At 44.0% G+C, this 23509-nt stretch overlaps 1 protein-coding gene across 2 annotated transcripts in view; it reads right to left on the reverse strand.

Annotated features, from left to right (window-relative positions):
• SGPP2 (sphingosine-1-phosphate phosphatase 2) overlaps nucleotides 1–20839 on the reverse strand; it is a 105477-nt gene extending 84638 nt beyond the window's left edge. For both annotated transcript variants that reach the window (XM_028105290.2, XM_088021541.1), the window contains exon 1: nucleotides 20627–20839. In XM_028105290.2, the coding sequence (XP_027961091.1) occupies nucleotides 20627–20839 (213 nt within the window). The remainder of the gene's footprint in view (nucleotides 1–20626) is intronic.
• Nucleotides 20840–23509: the final 2670 nt, after the last annotated feature.

Genomic DNA, 23509 nt, shown 5'->3' on the forward strand with positions numbered 1-23509 from the left:
CTAATCCCTCCAATATGATTCTACTTTCTGTGCCACTTCAGAATGGCTTCCACCCTAAAATAGTTAATGCTCTCCTGGGCCAGGGGTTTGGCCAGGAACTGACAGGAGTCTTGACACCCACATGCTCAAAGCTTTACCGTATTACTCGTGCACACAATGTCTTTTCCCATTTTTAAATTCTCTTAACTTATGATACTCTAGTCTTAAGCATGAAATCTATACATCATATACTGTAATAAAAAAAATCTCCAGGAACATTTTTCCATATGACATCACATTTACTGTTGTCTAAAGTCTAAGACCGTCAGCTGTCCTAATTTGAGATTTGGTAAGTTTTGCATCCTCTTCATGGGTCCATCAGAAATCTTAGAAGCAACTTCTTTCAAAATGTTCACTTAGAGTTTTCTTAGGCGGAATGAGGAAGACTCTGAGAAAGGAAGACCTTGTCCAACTGAACCTTGATAATCTTTGGGAATTTGTCCTTTCCCACCCCATGTTATGTTCATCTATTTACCTGTCTCCCAGATAGACTGACGGCTCTTCAAGAGCAGGGGAAGCAAGGCAGATCCATTGCTGAGGGCTCTAGAGTACAGTCCAGGGCCTGGCACACTGTTAGGTGCTTCGTGTATTTGGCTGAGCATTGATAGCATTATCTCAAGGCAAAAAAACACACACTCCATGATACACTTTCCATAACTCAGTAAGCTCAGAGGAGGGGGAGCAGGACCTGGGAAAGCATTTTTATGCCAGTGATTGGATACTACAAACTGTCAGAAGGAAGAAATACAAAACTGAATATACTTCAAGACAATTCAAAGCACATCTGGCCCAAATTTTAGGGTAGAAGCCATTCTGAAGTGGCTCAGAACATAGATTTGACAACCTGTGTGGTCCAGCACTCCTCCTGCCACCACAAGATAGGAAATGTATTCCAGAAAAGACCTGTTGGGAAAAAATTGCAGTAGGGGCATTAGGACTAGTAGGAGCATTGGTGGTGTAGACAGCTAGCGTTTGAGGGCTCACTTGATGCCAGACACAACGTGACACTCAGTGCTCCCAGTGATGACCTTATGCCTCAGAACCCCAGGAGGTCTATGTAATTACTTCCCCCATTTCACAGATAAGGAGAGCAAGGTGGTAGAGCTTACATCATATGCCCAAGGTGACGAGGTTTGGAAGTATAAGAAGTAAGGCACCATCTTGGCCTGTTCACTACACTGCCTCCCACCAAAGCACAGCACAGACATGGAACACACAGACCTTTTACCAGGGGCGTGTGTGGCCATGAAGGGCTCACCACAACCAACATCCTGGTGGCCCACGACTCAAGTCAACACCACCAAAACCAATGGTGAAAAACGTAAGAACTGCAGAATTATTGCGACACCTACTCCTGGCCTAGCACAGATCTCCCAGGAACCACAAGGAAGAAGAAATGGTAAGAGGGTCAGTAGGAAAGACCATTGCTGGTGCTACTTCCCTCCCTCTCTGCCGGCCCCTCACACACCCTTTCTGTCAGTAATAAAATAAACTGAAATTAAAAAAAAAAAAAAGATTCACAGAGCAAAGCCAGGGATACTTTGATTTCATGACGCGGTACTTCTACTTCACAAGACAATCGGCATGCGGATGATATATTTTCAGTTTTAATTCTGTGACTCTTAAGGGGAGAAAGCATGAACAATGTCATTTTCCTTTGAAGTGTGGGTGTTTTATAAAGGTCACTACATGCAAATGTGCCAGTTCCTTCTGAGGTGGTCCTTGGTACAATACTGGAATTCAGTATTTGGTCACTCTGAGTTCAGGTTTGTTCGCCCAGTCTCCACTCCGAGTGATCTCGCTGTGCTTGTGGGAGGAGTCTTTACGGGTCTGAGCGCCACAAAACAGTGGCTGCGCTGAGGGAGGAGGAAGCGAAGGGCCCCCTGAGTCACATCTTTCCAATGTGGATTCATAAACTGCTACACACTTCAGAGTTCAAATACTAGTTCAGAAACACAGTGCAAAAAGAAACTACTTTTTAAAAAGACAATTTGGATTCTTAGCCGAGAGACACTCGTTTTTTATGTTCAAGGATATTTACATAATTAGGCAAATTTTATGATACATATCCAATGTTCATAGACACATGAAGATGAACCACATAATTAAGTTGTCCAGTGTTTTTCTGTGCTTATGAAAAACATCACCCAATAAAGCCAAAAAAGGTGGGAGAAGGGGTTGGAGGAAGATGCTTTTAAAATACACTACTATAAAAAGTCTATTAGATAGTATTTTCATCATATTTGCTACAGTAACTATTGCTACTGATTATATCATGACAAAGACTGAGTATATTCCATCAATGGAAGTTTGGTTCAACAAAGAAAATGTCTTTTAACTTACCTTCTATAAGTCTAAAGGAGCTTAAAAAAAAAAAACAAACCCTTGTATGATTCTCTCATTAGGTACAGAAAAAAGAGTCAATACAATTTAGCCATAATTCACGAGTATATCACTGGGCAAACAAACTCTAAAAGGGAGGGAAAAACTACATCAAATATAATACTCTATGGTGAAATGTTAAAACCATTCCCTTACAATCAAGAACAAGACAAGAAAGTGGGCTATCACCCCTTTTACTTGACATAATACTGGAGGTCCTTGTCTGTGCAATAAGGTAGAAAAAAATAAAGAAAGGGAATAAGAATAGAAAAGAAAGACAAAAAAATCTGCTTTTTGACCATTTTCACTGCAAACACAAAGAAATGAGAGATAATTTGTTAGAATTAACAGAAGTTTGGCAAGTTTGCCAAATCAATACACAAAATTCAATTGCATTCCAACATGCCAGCAGAAAACCAATTTCAAAATATTGTTTTAATAGTAACAAAAACATAAAGTATTTAGGAATAAATCTAGCAAACGAGGTACAAGATTTTATGGAGATAATTATAAAACTCTACTGAAAGATATTTAAAAAAGACTTAAATGGCAAGTCCTAACATGTTCAGGGATTAGAAGACTGTATCATAAAGATGTTAATTATCTCCACATTAACCCATAGATTAAATACAACTCCAATTAAAATTACATTAAAATTAATATTATGTAAAAGTTATTTTACATTTCTTTAGGGAAGTAAAGAATTTCATTATTTTTAAAAAGAAAATATCCATTCATTTAAGTTTTTGAAATTAGTAATTATGCTTTATTTTAAAATGAAAACTGATAAATTCTTACATTATTCAATTAAGAACCACACCAAACAACGGACAACGGTGGCTGTGATGTCCCTACCCTACACTGAATCCTAGGTTAGGGTCCCTTCACTTTAAACACTGTCATCAGATTAGGAGGAACCAAGTTGCAACACAAAGCATGCCCAAGATACTGCCCGCAGGTGACTCCAGAACTAAAACCACTCACAACTGTTTGGATCTACGACAATAAAAAGCGATCTTCCCAAACAACTTTTAAAGCAACAACAAAAACTACTTGCCAAAAATCGTCTGAAGGGTGGGGTGGTAACCACAGCATCTGCTTTCCTTAAGATCTTCCTGGACTCTCTAGTAAGACAACTTTGGCCTAGTAGAGGAGAGATCTTTTCCAGGCCAAACTCTTTCAGTGCATTAAGGAATTCCCATGAGCTCAGAAGAACATTGTGTTTTAAGCTCCAGGCAATTCATGCGGTTGTTTGGACAGAGTAGGAAAAGGTGTACTGTAATTTCGCGTGGGGTCTTTATGCAGACACGGAGGGAGCCATTTTGTTTCATTTAAGAAAGCTCTGGAGTACTTCCAAGGGTTTAATAAATATCCCCTCAAGGTAGGAACACAAGCAAAACTGCTGATATTTGGAACTTTGCTCCAGAGATGTCCATGGTAATTTAAAAAAAGTTTTATGCGGAACAACCTTAGTAATTTTAGTAACTAAAATTCCTCAAAACTACAAAACATCCTCAGGGGAAATTTTTTTCCAATAAATGAAAATGGTTTAATTTTCTCTAAACATAATACCTTCTTATTGTATAAACTATGCAGAAAATCAAGAAAAGCATGAACAAAATAAAAAGCATAATTAAGGAAATATTTAAAGATATTCAGAAAAAACAACTGGTAACATTTGGTTCATTACTCCAGATCCTTTAAAAAAATACATTCAAATATACGCTTATGCAGTTTTTGAAATTTGGGTTATATAATGGATATCATTTTTAAAATTTGCTCCTTTTTTGCATTTCCATGTCTAGAAATATATTTCTAGAATTTTAATTACTTTCAAGATCTCCTTTAGATGTCATTATTAAGTTTTTCCCTTGTAGAACACAGTTGAAAGAAACCTTTAACAGTTAGATATTTGATAAATACTTTCTGGTGACGAAAACCACCTGTGGGAGAAGGGCATCCATCTACTGAACAGATACAATGGGTTTACCACTTGAGGAATGGCTTGTTGACCTTGTGGTTGACCTTGAAACCAGAAAAGGCAGCTATTAAAATATGAATTTGTGCTTCCACTCAGCTCCCCTGGCCATAACTTCAGCCACGGCCCATTTGGAGTACAGTTGAAATAAAGAAGAAGCTGCTTTACTTTTTGTGTGTATTCGAAGGGACTTCTCTTTTACAATTTTTAATTTAAAATTAGCTGTTCTCAATGAAAGGACCCATGGGCAAAGGAAACCTCAAAAATTATATCTTCCACTAAGTAGTCTCTCCTGGTTTGATTTCACTGTAGTTTATACTGTACCAGCTGAGGCCACACTGCCTGAAAAACACAGGCGAGGAAGCCGAAAGGAGGGCAGACCTCAGGTGGCTCTTTGGAGATGCTCGTGGTTCAAGAAAGGCAGGAACGGCAGCTGCTAGGGACACTGGGGCTGAAAGCAGATGTTCTGTGGTGTGTAAAGAGGGGCTTGAAGATTTTCAGCATGTTTACAGATTGAGAGAAAAAAATGACAACTGGAGGAGAGACTGAAGAGGCCGTGTGCAAACTTGACCTACTGGCAACACCCATTGGAAGTGGCTTCACAGAACAAAAAACAAAAACAAAAAAAATTTAACGCAAAAAACCTGCAGCTATAAAGCAAGTGAGCTGAAATAAAGTTAAGAATAGACGTGCTTTCAGACCCGCAAATATTTCTCTGTGTTCTCCGGAGTCAGGAAGCCAGCGTCAAGGGCAGGGTTACAACCCAGCCCTGCAGTTCTGGAAGCAGATGCAGCAGCATGGCTGGCTCAAGCTCAGGAAATCTCCCAAATGCTGCTTTGCGTTTCCTGGGTTTCCCGTGGGGTGCACAAAGAGGGCCTACAGTAAAAGCCGTGAGAAGGGTGGCAGAACCAATTTTTACAAGGCAGTAGTATTGATTTTTTAAAAAATAATTATTTTGAAATAACTAGAGCAATGCAAATAAGCATTTGCAAAGGTGGGGCCGAGAGGTCCATATATCCTTCTCCCAATGGTTTCATCTTACATAATTATAGCACTATATCAGCGCCAGGAATCTGACATTGGGACAATGTGTGTACAGTTCTGTGCCATTTTACTACACCTGTAGTCACTAGACCCATGTGACCACCACCGCCATCAGGTTACAAAACTGCCCCATCACCACAAAGATCCCCCTTGTACAACCCCTTCACAGTCATCCCCTCATTCTTAACCCCTGGCAACCACGAATCTGTCTTCCATCTTTATAATTTTGTTATTTCAAAAATGTTATATGTAAATGGAATTATACACTATGTGATCTTTTGAGATTGGCTTTTTCACGCAGCAAAATGCCCTTGAGATCCATCCAAATTGTTGGGTATATCAATGGTCTATTCCTTTTTACTGCTGAGTAGTATTCCACGGTATGGATGTACCACCGTTTATTTAGCCTAGCAGGGAGATTTTGGTTATTTCTGGGTTTTGGCTAATACAAACACAGCTGCTATAAGCAATCACGTACAGGTTTTCATGTCAACAAGTTTTCATATCTCTGGGATAAATTCCCAGGAGTGTAATTGTGGGCTGCAAGGTAAATGTATATTTAGTACTAACTTTTAAAGATTAAATAAATAAGTTCTTAAAGTTTAAATAAGTCCGTGATTTATGCAGATATACCTGTCTACACCAGGAAGTATTCAGGATGAGTGTGGGAATTCCCATTTCTATCCCTGCAGTGGTCCTAGGGAGGTAAGAAGAAATCAGGGCTAGACCATTTATAACCCAACATGTTAGAAAAATTCAGATAATTCCTTCAGGGTCAAAATTTTTAGATGATAAAATATGACCAAGGCATTGGATGGAGGCAAAATTAAGTGCTCAATGGACATTAGTTCCTCCTTTCTAAAAGTAATGGTTATCAGAAATATGCTACTGAATAAATATTGGGGATAGTAATCTGTTCCTTCCCTTTGAGGACATGTGTGATATAATAACTGAGCATGGCAGGAAAGCAGCCTGGAAGCCTCCTCAGGAACCATCAAGAAGGGGGAGACCCAAGGCTGGGAGGACTCACAATTGTCTGTCACCCTCTGCAGTGCACAGCCGAACTAATTCATTTCCTGCCTCACTTTCACATCATCATAATATGGGAGAAACACCCTCTCAGCTACTGCCTTCCTTGCTGAAAGTTGCCAGGGACCGTAAGCTTTCCCTGACCCTTCCAGAACCCCCAACCCTTGCCCAAGGCTACTGAAATATTACAAACATTTCACAGAATGGGAATGATGGGCTTTCTGGACCTGGAAGTAACAGGTAGAAGAACAAGGAGACCAAGCATGACTTTTCCAAGCCCACAGATAGAAGGAAGTTATTACTCCCTCTCTATCTCCCTTCTCCTCCTCAGGCTCCAAAGGTTTCCTCTTTACAAGGAAAGATTAGTCACATATTGGTTGTGAATTTATGTTAACTGATGTATAGTGGAAGATTCTGATGTACAATGGATAAACTAAAAAAAGACCATCCAAAATCAGTAAGAAAAACACCCCCACTAAAATCACAGAGGAAAAAGTAGATAAAGTGTCTGACCAGACCATTCACAAAAAGGGTAATACAAGTATCTGCTAAACAGAAGAAAAATACTCAACCTCATTAGAGATGAAAGAAATACAAAATTAGAATAATGAGATGCTTTCATTCTGCTATCAAATTGGCTGATCACTTTTTTTTTAAAAGGTAATGTCACTAATGGCTGACAAAATTCATGGATGATGAAAATAGGCCAAGAAACAAGATATCTATAATGGTGTCTGAATACTGGTCTACAGCATACTTTTTTTTTTTTTTAACAGATTTTATTTATTTGAGAGAGAGAGAGAGAGCGCGCGCAAGTACAAGCAGGGCGAGTGGCAGAGGGAGAGGGAGAAGCAGACTCCCCACTGAGCTGGGAGCCTGAGGCAGGGCTCAAACCCAGGACCCCAGGATCAGGACCTGAGCCTAACTGACTGAGCCACCCAGGCGCCCTACAGCATACTTTGTAACTACAAAGAGAAAAACATTTACCTGGAAGAAACCACTTAACACACTTTTAAAGGTGTTTGAAGTTAAAATCACTGGTAATGGAATAAATCAACATTTTGTGCCTCTTAATATGATGCACTAAGAAGAATACAATACCTTGCCTATGGTACCTCCCACCCCACCCCAGCCCTCCCCACACCCCCACTGCCCAAACTACAGAACCCAAGTGTCATCCTGAGGAAATATTGAACAAATCCAAATTGACATTATACAAAATAACTGGTATGGACTTTTCAGAAGTCAAGGTGAGGAAATGCAAAGACTGAAGAACTTCCAGGATGGAACAAGGTCCACAGATTGCATACCATTTCCCGAGCTGTGGTTATATATGATGCTAACATTAGGAAAACATGGGTCAAGAGCACATAGGAATTTCTTTTGTAGTATTTTTGCAAATTTTCAAAAATCAGAAATTACATCAAGCTGAAAAGTTAAAAAGATTTTTAAAGTAATGCTTGAGGGCGCCTGGGTGGCTCAGTCTGTTGAGTATCTGCCTTCAGCTCAAGTCGTGATCTCAGGGTCCTGGGATCGAGTCCCATATCGGGCTCCCTACTCAGTGGGGAGGCTGCTTCTCCCTCTTGCTCTTGCTCTCCCTCTCTCTCAAATAAATAAAATCCTTAAAAAAAAAAAGCAGAAAAATTCCTTTAAAAAAGAGTTGAAAAGTGCAAAAATTAATTTCAAAATATTTGTTATCTTCCTAGCTGAAAATCCATCAAAAGATTAAAATTCAGAAAGGAGGGGGGGGGGAAAAAAACCCCAAACCCAACTTCTGACAGAGCCACTTTTCACTTGCAGTGCTTTTAACAAAACCTTTGATGTCTATTTCATGGCTACTTTGTAAATCACCTTTCAAGAGAGGGTGATTTTTTTTTTTTCACTGCAAAAAAACCATGTTCACCGAAGTCCTTTCTCCACCAATTAAACCCTGGCTTCTCAGCTCCCAACACTCTTATCTGAGGAACCTTCTTATTCACCACCATTCCCTCTCCCTCCTACCCACAGAAGCCCTTGGTTTGGTGGGCTACTTCCCATAAAACCCTATGGGAAAAAAAAACACAAAAAAACCTATGGGAACAAAGATTTTGCCATTTAGAAAAATCAAAACCTACTTGGAGATTACAGAGAGGGCATTTCTCCAGCAGGCACGCATACCAAATAAACAGCATCAACAAAAGCAAGAATGAATCTGATGGTTTGTTTTGTTTTATTAAACAAATGTGTATAAAAATGCCAGCAGCATTTGGGGGCCTGGAGGCAATATTCAAAGTGGTTCAAGGAAACCGTTTACTCCCGTTCCCGCCCTCCTTTCAAGATCTCAGGTGGTTATTTCCTTCCTCTTCCGTCCACCCTGGCTTGCGCTTAAGGATTGCTTTCTTTGATTTTAAAAACACTTGGCTAATTCGTCCATACTGTGTTGGAAGCAGGAGTGTGGAGAGAAAAACGTGTACTGCGGTCTCCACTGGATTTTTCAATATCTCATTTTCTTCCTATGTTCAGTGTATCTCCCAGGCAAGTAGAATAATAAAGGCCAGTGGATGCCCCCCATTTTAGCATTTTCATAGATTCCTAACACAGATAGAAACACTCTAAACGTGTTGCCAGGAAACCATGACAGTATTTTCTCCCAGGAAAATTCTGTGCCAAACAAAATGCAAGAATGCTTTTGTTAGAGACATAATTCTTATCATGACAACAGAGGATTTAAAAATTAATAAAAACTGTAACAACAGAAGTGAAAGTGCCTTTTTTTTAAATTCAAAAATGTTGACATCTTAATTGTAAGTCAAGGAAATTAGAATTAGACAAGGCTTGCTGTCAACAGCTTTCCTAAACATAGTAGCTTAATCACATTTTTTTAAGTTGACAGGTGTCTGTTTCACCCTCACGAACTTTTATATCCCTAAACTCCCTTCACGGTGTCCAAAAGAAGAAAGCAAACTATGAAAAAAGTTATTCATTAATCAAAACCCTTCATCAATTTCCCGGATAAAAAGGAAGGAGCCAACACAGAAAAAAAAAATTACGCTAAAAGATGACACAGCCAAGTCAAGTCGTGAGGGATAAAGCAAGCCCAGTTGTGACAGGAGAGAGCAGGTGATTATGCTTCTGCCAAGAAAGAAGAGGCTGAATTTAGCACACCCTTACTTACATGCTTCGGGCATAGGAGAAAGAGGGATCTGGCCCCTGCCCCCCGCCCCATTCCCAACTACACAAAAGTGAGAAAAACTCATGATCTGATTGCAGTTATGGGCACTTAACACGCTTCTGCTTTCCTACTGCTTTCTTGGTCTCGTGGGTTCTGCCTGTGGCCTCCTCGCTCTCTCTCTCTCTCTGAAGTTCACCACCACTTTCCGTTTCCGTCCCTATTTGTGGGTCTTGCATTCAGACTCCCTCAGGGAGCAATGTGATTGGTCCCATCAATCACTCTCCCCTGTGCAGTATCCCAACTACGTGAGGTCCTCACACCAGACCATGTCATCAAATGCTGACCAGACTATTGAAGGCTGCCCTTGAATAGAGGGCTGCTCCCCAATCCAGTCAGCTTGTAGCCATAATGATGGGGTCCCAGCATGGATCCCCTGGTCCCAAACGATGGTATGAAAATTAGTGAAAGGAAACCTCCTTTGGAATGGAACTGGCGGCCAGCAGGGGGAGCTCTCACACCCTACCACTCCTCAGCCAATTGCAGACCCAACCCAAAACAAACTTGCAAGTCCACACCACTCCAGCAGGAGGAAGAAAGGTTTTCTCCCGACCCAGCAACAGCCCAGCCAGTGAGAGCTGTCACAAGTCAGCCAATGAAAAGCCACTCTACTTCAAACTCCTAGTTTTTTCCAATGGACTTTTTGTTTCTAACAGCCTTCCCAACTCCCCTCTTTCCTCTATAAAAGACTGTTCCTCTCCTCTGTTTTTGCTGGAGTTTGCTTGTCCCCGAGTTGCAATTCTTTGCTCTTCCTGAATGAACCCATTTTTGTTACAAAATTACTTACAGTTTTATTTGTAAGATTAACAAGGCAAACCCATGTCTTAAGAAACCATTAGTGGTCTCGGGCGCCTGGGTGGCTCAGTTGGTTAAGCGACTGCCTTCGGCTCAGGTCATGATCCCAGAGTCCTGGGATCGAGTCCCACATCAGGCTCCCCGCTCAGCAGGGAGCCTGCTTCTCCCTCTGACCTTCTCCCCTCTCATGCTGTTTCTCTCTCTCTCTCTCAAATAAATAAAATCTTAAAAAAAAAAAAAAAGAAACCATTAGTGGTCTCTTTCCTCCTAAGAGTTTGTGGGTGAGTGCCACTCAAGAGTATCACGAAGAACCCCAAACAGATATTAAGGCTTGATTTCATGTTAGTGCTGTGTCTGCTCCTGTTTGAATAGAACATTGCCATTTCTTAAATGCTTCCGCACCAGGTTCCTGCGATGCCCCCCATCGCAGGCCATTCAATCCCACACTCTTTGCTACTGGGCACAGTGACACCCCAAGAACCTTTCTTATCACGATGTCCCCATCACTAATTCTGATTCCACACAAGGCATGGAATTGATCTGCCATCCCTCTGTCTACAGGCTGAAGACCAAATTCGGCAGGAAGCCACATTCAGGCTCCAGCCCCAAACTCCAGCTGGTATCACCATCCCAATTTCTTTATGCTACCTGGGCTGGATACTTTCCTCCATTTGTCGTTCCAGGTCCACTCTACACCCTTCTCCATGGAGGCTGACCTTTGTGTGCAGCGTCAGGCAGGCTCCCAGTCTCCTTGGCTTCTGAATTTGGCCCAAGGAAGGCACTGGCGGCATATGAGGAGCACTTGGAGAATGAGTTGGAGATAGAGTTCCTCCACTCCTCCTGCCCGGCTGTGGCTGTGTTTCCCTACTAAAGGCCTCAGCTCCTGTCAGGAGTCTCTCTCTGACAGCTAAGCACTCACTGGGGCTGGGCTTGCCAGAACCATATCTTCTCTTGCCTTTTTAGGTTGAAAGTCATCTGCTCCAAGATGCTTATCCTCCCTTGTTGGTTTCTCCAACACCACATACACCTTTGTAAATGATCCCATCTTTGAACTCCCTTCAATTACCTACCCCCTTTTAGAAAAATTTAAATAGACTTTAGTTTTTCATTTTATTCTATTTATTTATTTTAAAGATTTATTTGAGAGAGAGAGAGATCATGAGTAGGAGCCGGGTAGAGGGAGAAGCAGGCTCCCCGCGAGCAGGGAGCCCGAAATGGGGCTTGATCCCAGGACCTTGGGATCATGACCTGAGCCGAAGGCAGACACTTAACCCACTGAGCCACCCAGGTGCCCCTAGACTTTATCTTTTAGAACAGTTTTCAGTTTGCAGAAAAATTTACTGATGCATTTTTATTAACTAAATTCCTAACTTTATTCAGACTTCCGTAGTTTTTACCTAACACCCTTTTTTATCTATTCCAAGGTCCCATCCAGGATACCACAGTTACCTTTAGTTGTCATGTCTTCTTAGGCTACTCCTGGCTGTGACATTTGTCAGACTTTCCTTGTTATTTATGGCCTTGGCAATTTTGAAGAATATAGGCCAGGTATTTTGCAGGATGCCCCTCAACTAGGATTTGTCTGGTGTCTTTCTCATGATTAGGCTGAAGGTTTTAAAGAAGACCACCCAGGTGAAGTGCCATGTTCAGCATGTATCAAGAGTATATAATTTCAACATGCATCAAGAGTATACACCGTCAACATGACTTACACTGTTGATGTTAACCATGATAACTTGGCCGAGGGGGTGTCTGTCAGGTTTCCATACTATAAAATTATTCCTCTGTGTAGCCCACACTTAAGGAGAAGGACATTATGTTTCTCCTCCTTGAAATAGAACCTACGGATTTTTTTTTTTTGAGGCAAAATGTACAGAACATAAAATTTGCCATTTTTTATTTATTTAAAAGATTTTATTTATTTGTCAGAGAGACAGAGCACAAGCAGGGGGAGTGGCAGGCAGAGGGAGAAGCAGGCTCCCTGCTGAGCAAGGAGTCCAATGCAGGACTCGATCCCAGGACCCTAAGATCGTGATCTGAGCCAAAGGCAGATGCCTAACCAAATGAGCTACCCAGGTGTCCCAAAATTTGCCATTTTAACCATTTTTAAGAGTTCAATTACCCTTTAGTCTCTTTCCTGCTGGGAATCTTACTCTACCCAGGTTGAATGTTTCACTCTTCACCAAAAATGGCAAAGTGACTTCATGTTTTATCACTTAAGATTTCTAGGTAAAGAAAAGAGATTCTCATATTTTCTTTTTTTTTAAGATTATTTATTTGAGAGAGAGAGAGTGCAGATGTGAGAAGGGGAGGGGCAGAGGGAAAGGGAGAGAGAGAGAGAGAATCTCCAGCAGACTCCCCACTGGTAGGGAGCCAGACCCCGGGCTCGATCCCAAGACCCTGAGATCATGACCTGAGTCAAAACTAAGAGTTGGGTGTTTAACCTGCTGAGCCACCCACGCGCCCTGGGATTCTCACATTTTCATCTATTTGATTCCCATTGCTCTTTTAGGCCCCACTCAAGACTTCATGAGCTCCTCCAGGGATGGTGAGCTACTCCTGCTACTGTCTCCCTGGGCTTGTTATTATTATCAGCCTATTATTATTATTAGCCTACATAGTCTATCCTAGTATTTTTTGCATTGCATCATTTTCTCTGTGACTTTCCCAGGACAGGAACTAGATCTTATTTATCTTTGTATCTTTAAGGATGAGGACTAACCCAGAATCACAGTAGCTGATTAAGAAATGTTGGCTGGCATACAATCTCATTCATATGTGGAATTTAGGAGAGAAAGCAGATGAACATATGGAAAGGGGGAAAAGAAAAAAAGGAGAGAGGGAAACAAACCATAAGAGACTCTTAACATAGAGAACAAACTGAGGGTGGCTGGTGGGAGGTGGGTGGGGGAGGGGCTAGATGGGTGATGGGGGTGAAGGAGGGCACTTGTGATGAGCACTGGGTGTTGTAGGTAAGTGATGAATCACTGAATTCTACTCCAGAAACCAACATTGCACTGGATGGTAACAAACTAAAAGTTAAATTAAAAAAAAAATGTTGGTTGGAAATAAAGGAAGAAAAGATGAGACAGAAGCAAAAGTGGCCTATTAGAGCACCTGGGTGGCTCAGCTGGTTGAGCTTCTGATCTCAGGGTTGTGGGATTGAGCCCCACATTGGGCTCTATGCTCAGGGCGGAGTCTGCTTGAAATTCTCTCCCTCTCCTTCTGCCCCTCCCCCTGCTTGCACATGCTCTCTCTCACTCTCTAAAATAAATAAATAAATAAAATTAAAAAAAAAAAAGGCGGAGGTGGTCTATTTTTTCCAGAGATCAAAGAGGGTATTAATACCGAATAATGGTGAGGGGGTGGGTACACCCACACTCACAGTTAGATAACCTAGCACACCTGTTCTGCAGGACAGCTTGGTATTGAAAGCCATAATATATGTATTTCTACCCAGCAGTTCCATGACTGGAAATTTAAATTAAAAAGACAAAAACTGAAATCTGTCTTGGCAATGATTTTTTTGGATTTGACGCCCAAAGCAAAGGCAACAAAAGCAAAAATAAACAAGTGGGACTACATCAAATTAAAAAGCTTCCGCACAGCAAAGGAAAACATGAACAAAATGAAAAGGCAATCTACCAAATGGAAGAAAATATTTGCAAATCATATATCTGATAAGGGGAATTGTTTTTCAAATAATCCCATTAAAATGGGCAGAGGGGCGCCTGGGTGGCTCAGTTGGTTAAGTGACTGCCTTCGGCTCAGGTCATGATCCTGGAGTCCCGGGATCGAGTCCCGCATCAGACCCCCCACATCAGCGGGGAGTCTGCTTCTCCCTCTGACCCTCCCCCCTCTCATGTGCTCTCTCCCTCTCTCTCATTCTCTCTCTCAAATAAATAAATAAATCTTTTTAAAAAATTGGTTAAAATGGGCAGAGGATCTGAATAGACATTTTTCCAAAGAAAACATCCAGATGGCCAACAGACACGTGAAAAGATGTGCAACATCACTCATCATCAGGAGAATGCAAATCAAGATGATGATAACATATCACCTCACCTGTTAGAAGGGTTATTATCAAAAAGACAAAAAATAACAAGTGTTGGCAAGGATGTGGAGCAAAGGGAATCCTTGTGTCCTGCTGGAGGGAATGTAAGTTGGTGCAGCCGCTATGGAAACATGGAGGTTCCCCAGAAAATTAAAAATGGGGCACCTGGCTGGCTTAGTCAGTAGATCATGCAACCCTTGATCTCCGGGTTGTGAGTTCAAGTCCTATGTTGGGTGTAGACATTACTTAAAAATAGAATCTTGAGGGGCACGTGGGTGGCTCAATTAAGTGTCGACTCTTGATTTTGGCTCAGGTCATGACCTTGGAGTTGTGGGATCAGGCCCCACGTGGGGCTCCGTGCTCACCAGGGCATCTGCTTGGGCTTCCCTCTCTCCCTCTCCCTCTGCCTCTCCCCCCTTGTTCTCTCTCTTTCTCTCTCTCTCATAAATGAGTAAGTCTTAAAAATAAAATAAAATCTTTTAAAACAATTAAAAATAGAAATACCATATGATCTAGCAATTCCATTTCTGAGTATTTATCTGAAGAAAAAGAAAACACTAACTTGAAAAGATATTTGCATCCCCATGTTCATTTCAGCATTATTTACAATAGCCCAGATTTGGAAACAACTTTAGTATCTACAGATGGATGGATAAAGAAAATCTGCCACACACACACACACACACACACACACACACACACACACACTGGAATATTCAGCTATAAAAAAGAAGGAAATCTTGCCATTTGTGAGAATATGGGTGGAACTTGAGGGCATTATGCTAAGTAAAATAAGTCAGAGAAAAACAAATACTGTCTGATCTCATTTATATGTGGAATATAAAACAAACAAACAAAAAACCTGAACTGATAGATTAAGAGAACAGATTGGTGGTTGCCAGAGGCATTGGGGGTGGGGGTAGGTGAAATGGGTGAAGGTGGTGACAAAATACACACTTAGTTACAAAATAAATAAGTCATGGGGAAGGGCGCCTGGGTGGCTCAGTCGTTAAGCCTCTGCCTTCCGCTCAGGTCATGATCCCAGGGTCCTGCTCAGCGGGAAGCCTGCTTCTCCCTCTGCCACTCCCCCTGCTTGTGTTCCCTCTTTCGCTGTCTCTCTCTGTCAAGTAAATAAATAAAATCTTTAAAAAAAATAAGTCATGGGGATGTAATTACTGCACGGCAACTACAGTTAATAACGTATATTTGAAAGTTGTTAAGAGGGTAGATCTTAAAAGTTCTCATCATGGGGCACCTGGGTGGCTCAGGCAGTTAAGCGTCTCTTGGTTTTGGCCCAGGTCATGATCTCAGGGTCTTGAGACTGAGCTCCTTGTAGGGCTCTGCACTCAGCTCAGCTCAGCTCAGCTCAGCTCAGCTCAGCTCGGAGTCTGCTTGAAATTCTCTCCCTCCCTCTCCTTCCCCCTCTGTCCCTCCCCTGGGTTGCGTGTGCACACTCTCTCTCTCTCTAAAATAAAGAAATAAAATCTTCTAACAAAAAAGTTCTCATCACAAGAAGAAAAACTAGGTCGTGATGGATATTAACTAGGCTTACTGTGATCATTTCACAATATTTACAAATATTGAATCATTATGTTGTATACCAATAATTAATAGAATGTTATATGTCAATTATATCTCAATTAAAAAAGACAATCAAGATATATGGAAAGATACTTACACAAAGATGTTGTTATTTTCAATGCAAAAACCAGAAAAAACCTAAAAGCCCAGCAATAGGCCAACTAAATTATAGTATATCCATGCTGTGGAGTAAGGTATAGCCACTAAAAATCAGGTTGAATGTTTACTGAGTGATTACCTTTGGGCAGTGGTATAATGGCCACCGATTTAATTCTTTCTTTGTATTTTTTCAAGTTTTCCCATCTGAACAATATCTGTAACTAGAAAAAATGATCAAAGGTACCCTTTCAAAGTGGCTTATTTTGCCATTTCAAACCTGAACATCAAAGAAAATCAAAACGTGAAGTTCGGCCTACTGGCCAGTGGAGTTACAACCAAGCCAAAATGTCCCAGTGGCCATGACTGCAGCCTCCAGCACCACCATTCTCGCCCTGAAAACACTAAGCACGGTGGGCCCCAGAAGGGGATTCAGAGCTTCCCACCTCTGTTTGCCAGTTTCTCCAGACCCACTTCTCACCTGGACCCTGGACATTCGTTTTTTGTTTGTGTTTTCAAAGTTCCTCTGACTGTAATGTGCAGCCACAGGTGGAAACCCACAGTTCTATTCCACTCTGCCTGTTCTGCAGATGAGACCCAGAGAAGTTCAAGGTAACATGGAGGTGGAGTCAGGTCCAGGTCTCCTGATTGCTAAGATGGTTCTTTGTACTGGAGCAAGCCAATAAAGGGGAGCGTGGGTTTTTGCAGATTGATAGAACTGGAGGGCCCCAAATGTTTCAAAATAGGGGTGTAAAGACTTCTCTAAATAACCTATCTTTGGTCCCTGCCTCAACCCAACCGTAGAACTATGTCTGAACAAATAGTTATCAAAAGGTATTTATGGAGCACCGCACAATTTGGAAAGATCACTCCAGTCTAAAGTAATGACAGGGAAAGGCTCTGCAAAGTCTTTTTTTTTTTTTAAGATTTTATTTTATTTATTTGACAGAGAGAGACACAGGGAGAGAGGGAACACAAGCAGGGGGAGCGGGAGAGGGAGAAGCAGGCTTCCCGCTGAGCAGGGAGCCAGACGCGGGGCTTGGTCCCAGGACACCCTGGGACCATGACCTGAGCCGAAGGCAGACGCTTAACCACTGAGCCACCCAGGTGCCTGCAAAGTCTGTCTTAATGCAACTGTGTTGAGTAAGCAAAGATGATAAAAATCAAAATACCATTCTATCCGAGGCTAGATTTACCCCAGAACAAATAAACACAATTCTAACCAGGCCTTTGCCCTCTTCCTCGGTCCCAGGATCCCTGCCTCTTGACCTTGGCTACTGCCAGGAATGTCCTCCTATGGTTACCCTTGCAAACCAGTTACCATTGCACTGAAAGCAACCTGTTCTCCTTCCACCCAACCTCTGCCAGGCTCCCAGCCAGCCCCAACACCTCACACCTTCACAGTGAGACAGATAAAATGAAACTGGAAGTTTTCCCTGGAAGGTCCACAGAAGAAAGCAATTTAGACTTGAGCTCAAAAGGCCCCACTGTGCGGATATCTGGGAAGTCCTCAACAAAGCCTTTAAACCTTCAGGACTCAGACCTATTTGTGAAAGGCATGATTACTGGGGCAATCTCGAGGTCCACTCTGATTTATTCAATGACAGCTTTGTGCAACCCCAGCCCAGCCCTGGTTTGAAAAGGATGTAGTTAATCTGTAACTTAGCAGTGCCTGGTGTTGCATGAGAATTGGTCAAGGAAGTCCTTCATCATTTCTGCATTTGTCCTGTTTTAAGGATTAAAATAAATACAGCAAATGTGGGAGGTGAGAAAAATTAGATGTGTTGCATTCTAAAGCCACCCAAATGAAGAACGCACTTCTCTATTGTTTGGAGGGTCTTAAATCAGTGTCTGAGTGCTGCCTGATTTCTAGGTTACGTGGAAAACATTTGATTCTCCATAGTTACTCTTCAATTAAAAAAAAATCTTTAATCTCTTATTTTGAATTTTTAGCTCTCTCTTACTTTTTCATGATCTATAGTGAGTGAAGTCGTCTTTGGGATGGGAAGGGGCAAACCCCTACCATTCTGCTTGCTGAAGCAGCAAGAAGACAAGTCTTTCCAAGAAATCTGCTTATCTTGCTTTTAAAGGGCAGATTTTATATTGCAGTCTGCACTCATTTATTCACAAAATTCACTGAGCTCCCAAGTGAAGAAAATAATGAGCACACCAGGCAAGTTTCCTGCATTCTCAGAGCTTTTCACCCAGTGGAGCAGACTGGCAATAATCAGATACTCCCCTCTCCCAAGGCCTATTTACGCAATGTGATAAATGCTGTAATGAAGAATCACCAGAAACAAAGAGAACCTCTAAAAGGGAGAGTAGACTCCAAGGCGAGCAAAAGTGTCTCTTGAAGAACTGACCTTTGAAATTGAAGGATGAGTGGGGTTATTTGGAGAAAGAACAGGCGGCTCAGGCCGGCCATGGGCTGGGCAGAGGCCAGAGCCCCCAGGGAAGAATAGCTTGTTGGGTCCCTGGTGCCAGTTACAAGAGACCCACTGGGCAGGATGGGGATGGGGTATCTGCCCTGGTGTTGGTAGGGGGTGCAGTTTGTAGATCTCTCCAGGAGCAATTAAAACTGTCCCCTTAGAGTCCTATTAATTATCCGGGACAGGTATGCAATCAGTTTCCTTTTGAACTCTCCCTGTATTTGCAAAATATTAATCTTCCCAAGTCACCTGAAACAGACCCACCTTTAAAAACATTCATTAAGCTCTCATGTATCAAATGCTCTCCTGGGCTATTCCCCGCCCCCCCATCACACACCAATACAGTGACTTCTTATCGTGAATTTTTAGCTTCCTCTTAGTATTTCATGGTCTATAGTGAGTAAGGTCGTGTGTTGGACCGGAGGAGAGAAACCCCTACTGTGTGGCTGAATGCACAGGCTTTTTAAGCAGGTGGAAGTCACCTCTCAGCAAGACATCTGCTTATCTTGCTTTTAATGGGCAAGAGGATCCTTTTCCAGAATTGAATTTCATTACCACAGGTAATGTTTAAAACAGCCTGAAAAGCATTAGTGGGAAAATGCACCCTGCTTCAGTTTCCTGAATTGGAGAAACAGAGGAGGAGTGTGGGGAGAGGGCATCAGAAAGCAGTCCGTGCATCCACCCGTGTGTTAAACAGTGTGTATGTGTGCGTGCACAGAAGATGCTCTGCCACATTTCAGGTATGTGACTGGTTCTTAGCTCCTCACTCTGTCCCATTTTTAAGACAAGGCAAAAGGGAAAGGGGGGGCGGGTCTCAAACTCACCTAAAAGTTACTAGATGTCATGTGGGACAGAGCAGGAACAATAAAGAAAAAAAGGAACATTATAGAGGATTTCTCTAGAGTGGAGAACACACCCCAACTTCACCCTCTCAAATAAATTTTGTAATTCAATGCCGGCAATATGCCATCCCACACTGAAGCCAGGTTCTTCGTAATTCCTCAGTTAGGAGATCTGGAAATCTACACGTAAATGAATGCCCCCTTCCTGTCACCAAAACGGCTCTTCATTCCCCCCTCCCCCAAGAAAAGGAGCTGGAATCGTCAGTACATTGCTTCCTTCCTCCAGTGCCACACTTTGAGCTCTCCCAGGGCAAGGGCAGCTCCTGTGGGTGGCCAGGGCCCATGCGGAGAGCCCTCCCGCAGCCCTGGCACGCTAGCATCTGCAGCCTGTTCGGTCCCTCCCGCACGGAGTCCCTGCACCGCGATGACAACACAGGCCGGCTCCCCAAAGCCGCAGTGGGTTGTATAACCACACTCTGAAAGCCTGGAGGGGAGCGCGGCGAGCTTCTCTCTCGACTGCATCTGTTAGAAGTCTCTGGTGCCAGTTACAAGAGACCCACTGGGCAGGACGGGGATTTCTGCCCCGGTGCTGGTAGGGGGTACAGTTTGTAGCTCTCTCCAGGAGCAATTAAAACCTGAAGTTCCGTCCTTAGAGCTGGAAATGCAGGACAGTGAAGGGCACAGCGAACCCTGCTCACCCCTCGCGTGCGGATCAGGCGACGGGGGATGGGGCGGAAACTAATGAATCCTGCGGGAGTCCTCAGAATTTCTCCCCAGAGAAGCCTCTCGCGAAAACGCCAAGGACATCTCCCCTCCCCTTTTCAATTACGTAACTCTTACACATTTGGGAGAAAGCTCAGGAACATGATTTCACTTAGGAAGGGAGAAAGTCTTTAGATGGATCTAAAGCTCCGGGTGCATCTGATGTCAGAACGGACGGGGGTGATACCTGGCAGCGGTAGAGGTGGCATCCTGGTGACTGGACTCCCCGCCCCCTCTGCCCTCCATACCCCGCGCCCGGAGACGGGTCGCCGCCGGGGATGGCGTTCGCCCGTCCCCGCGTCGCGGAGCCCGCGGGACCTGCACGTCCGCCGGCTGCGGCGTGGGCTGCCCCCTCCCCAACCCCGGCGAACACCTGTCTGCGGTTACCTGCGGGGCCGCGATTCTCCGCAGCCCGTTGGCCGGCCCCCGGCCGCCCTTGCCGTTGGCTGCAGGGAGCTGCGCGAGCCCCCGCGCCGCAGCCTGCGCGGGGCCCGCGCCGTTCTCGCGCGGGCCTTCATCCAGCGCCGGGAAGAGCCCGCAGCGGCGCTGGAAGCGGGCGACGAGCTGGGAATCCTGCAGGCTCCGCAGCAGCTCGGCCATGGTGCTCCCGGGCCCGCGCGCCAACACTGCCACGCCGATGCCCTCGGCTCGCACTGTCCCCGCCGCTCCGGCACTCGCCCGGCCGGGCACTCGGGGCGGAGGGCGGGCGGGGCCCGGGGCGCCAGCCAACAGGTGCGCCGCTCGGGTCCTAGCGCCGACCCGCGCGCGCGGCCAGCCAGGTGACCGCCTCCACCTTGCGCGGGGCACGTCCGCCCTCCTTGCCCTCCCCGCGGGCTCGGAAGGGCTCGGGCGGTCCCTGGCGTCCGGCCTGCTTGCAACTAGGCGGAGGCGCACAGGTGTCTAAACCGCGCCTCTCTTTGTGCCACCGCGCCCTCCCTCCCCGCCCCCCCGCCCGGTCCCTTCGGGCTGGCGCGGAAGTGCCACCTAATGGGGAGCGGCCGAGCACGTGTAGACCAACGGGAGTCCTTCTTGCCATGCGCGGGCTGGTCCCGGAGTGACCCCACTTTCACTCTTGAGCCCAAGGTGAGGTCGGATTTCTTTCCAGCTTCCCGCACTCAGGCGTCTACTCCTGTCTTTCTTTGCCTGCTTCCTGGAAGAATGAGCCCTCTAAGGAAGATCCCCAAGTTTTTTCCAAACTGTGATGCAACGTCTCCCCGAAGCCCGACCTCCTCGACCTTGCTCAAGAACCGAGAGGTTGAAAGTATACATGAATCATCCTGAGTCCTTGAGCTTGCTCTTGTGATTTGGCAATTGGTGAACACTTTTAGACGGGTGTGGAGGAAACGCTACTCTTTCTCAGTTTTCTGCATTGGGAAAGATGATGCTGCCCCTCCCTTCTACTTTTTTGCTCTGCCTCTAATTACAAAGGGGCACTGGAGAGGCGCAACAAGATCGTTCACGATCTTTAGACCCTAAGGGAACCAGGTGAAGGGAGGGGAGGAGGATTTGACATCTCACCGCACCCCTGCCTGCTTTAAAGATCTCAGAAGGCGAGGAACAAAGGAAACGTCCTGCAGGTGCCCTTGGTTTTCCTCCCTCCCTCCTGAATCTCCTAGCAGCGCTGAGATTCCCCCCACGAGGGCCTCTGCACTTCCTGACAAGGAGTGAGAGGCACAGTCAAATTAGGCCGAGCTGATCAGCCTGCAGCAAAAGTGCAATCCTTGTCTTTCTGTCTTCAGTTGATGGCAAGAGGTTGCGTGTTACTGGTAGCCCATGCAAAGCCTACTGAGTATTTGGTTGCACAAATGACTATGAACAAACACCTGCCACTTTCCTGTTTATCCAGTTGTCCTTTTGGATCAGGAAGTCTTTAGGATGTAGCTTTCAAGGATGGTTTGGTCTCCCTCACGCTTTAGTTTCTGTGCTCCTTCCCAGTGTGATGGAGGGGCAAGATCAAGGTGACAAAGAAAGCAATGACACTTGGGAGATACTTAGTTCACAGAAGCAGCACAGGGCTGCTGTCACAATCCAGCTGTGTGACACACAAGAGCTATCCTGCCCTGGAAGCAGACAGCTCCCCTCCCCAGTGTCGCTGTCATTTACAGCCCCTGGGACAAAACCCTATCGTTTATTTTTAAAAGCTAAAGTTGGACTAAGGCAGGACCTGTTCTTTTTATGTGTGAAAGAAATAGGTTCTCCCGGGCGCCTGGGTGGCTCAGTTGGTTAAGCGACTGCCTTCGGCTCAGGTCATGATCCTGGAGTCCCAGGATGGAGGCCCGCATGGGGCTCCCTGCTCGGCAGGGAGTCTGCTTCTCCCTCTGACCCTCCCCCCCATGTGCTTTCTCTCTCTCTCAAAAATAAATAAATAAAAAATCTTCAAAAAAAAAAAAAAAGAAATAGGTTCTCCCATGAAGACACTTGAGTGGTGTATCTCTGAGATATAATGCTTTAATTTTCCTTTCTCTCAATTAGAAAAAAGAAGCAAAAAGCAAGCATGGCACATGTAACATAAGAAGAAAGAATTGCACATTCAGATAATGTATTTTATCTCCTTGGAGGACCAAGTAATGGCTCCAGCCTCCAGGGACTTGTGATATCACAGTGTGCTTCGGTTTTTTTCCTGTGATAAAATAATAATCTGTGCTTCTTGTCTTGTTAAGGCTATTGTGAAAAATCTTTAGATAAGCTCTATAAGGCAACCTGGTGAGATAGCCGTAGCATTCTGTATTGGGCCAGAGCCATTCAATTTAGGAAGGAGTCTTCAGGAGGATGTGGCTCTGAACAATTTGAGCGAGACTGAAAAGCCAGTGACTTCTGGCAGTGATCTGCATGCTTCCCCTGATCCTCTCTTTTAGGGCACAGGCTGATGTTCTGAACATAAACTTCCCAACCAATCTAACAAAAATCAATGTCCTCAAGAAGTGGTAGGCTGAAGGACTGCTCTAGCATAACATTTAGTGGAGAAGTTACAAGGTAGCCTGAAGTCATGCATTTAATAAATAAAGTTGATGCAGGAAAAATAACCTGTAGTTGTTTGGACAGTTTAACACTAGTCATGCCTGGGAGAAATAGATTTTGCTGGCTCCCCTCCTCCACCCCCAGGGCAGAAATCCACGTATTTGTGTATATATAATAATTACTAAGTGACATTTTAAAGGACCAGCAATGGAAGTATTCGTTAGAGTAAAGGTTAAGCTACTGTAACAAAGAGACTCCAAAATCTAGTGGCTTAAAGAGCACAGCTTTTTATTTCCCTTTCATATAAGAGTT

The sequence above is a fragment of the Eumetopias jubatus genome, unplaced genomic scaffold (assembly GCF_037043125.1).
Source record: "Eumetopias jubatus isolate StellerSeaLion01/CBP00866 unplaced genomic scaffold, mEumJub1_p1.0 scaffold_3, whole genome shotgun sequence".
Lineage (NCBI taxonomy): Eukaryota > Metazoa > Chordata > Mammalia > Carnivora > Otariidae > Eumetopias > Eumetopias jubatus.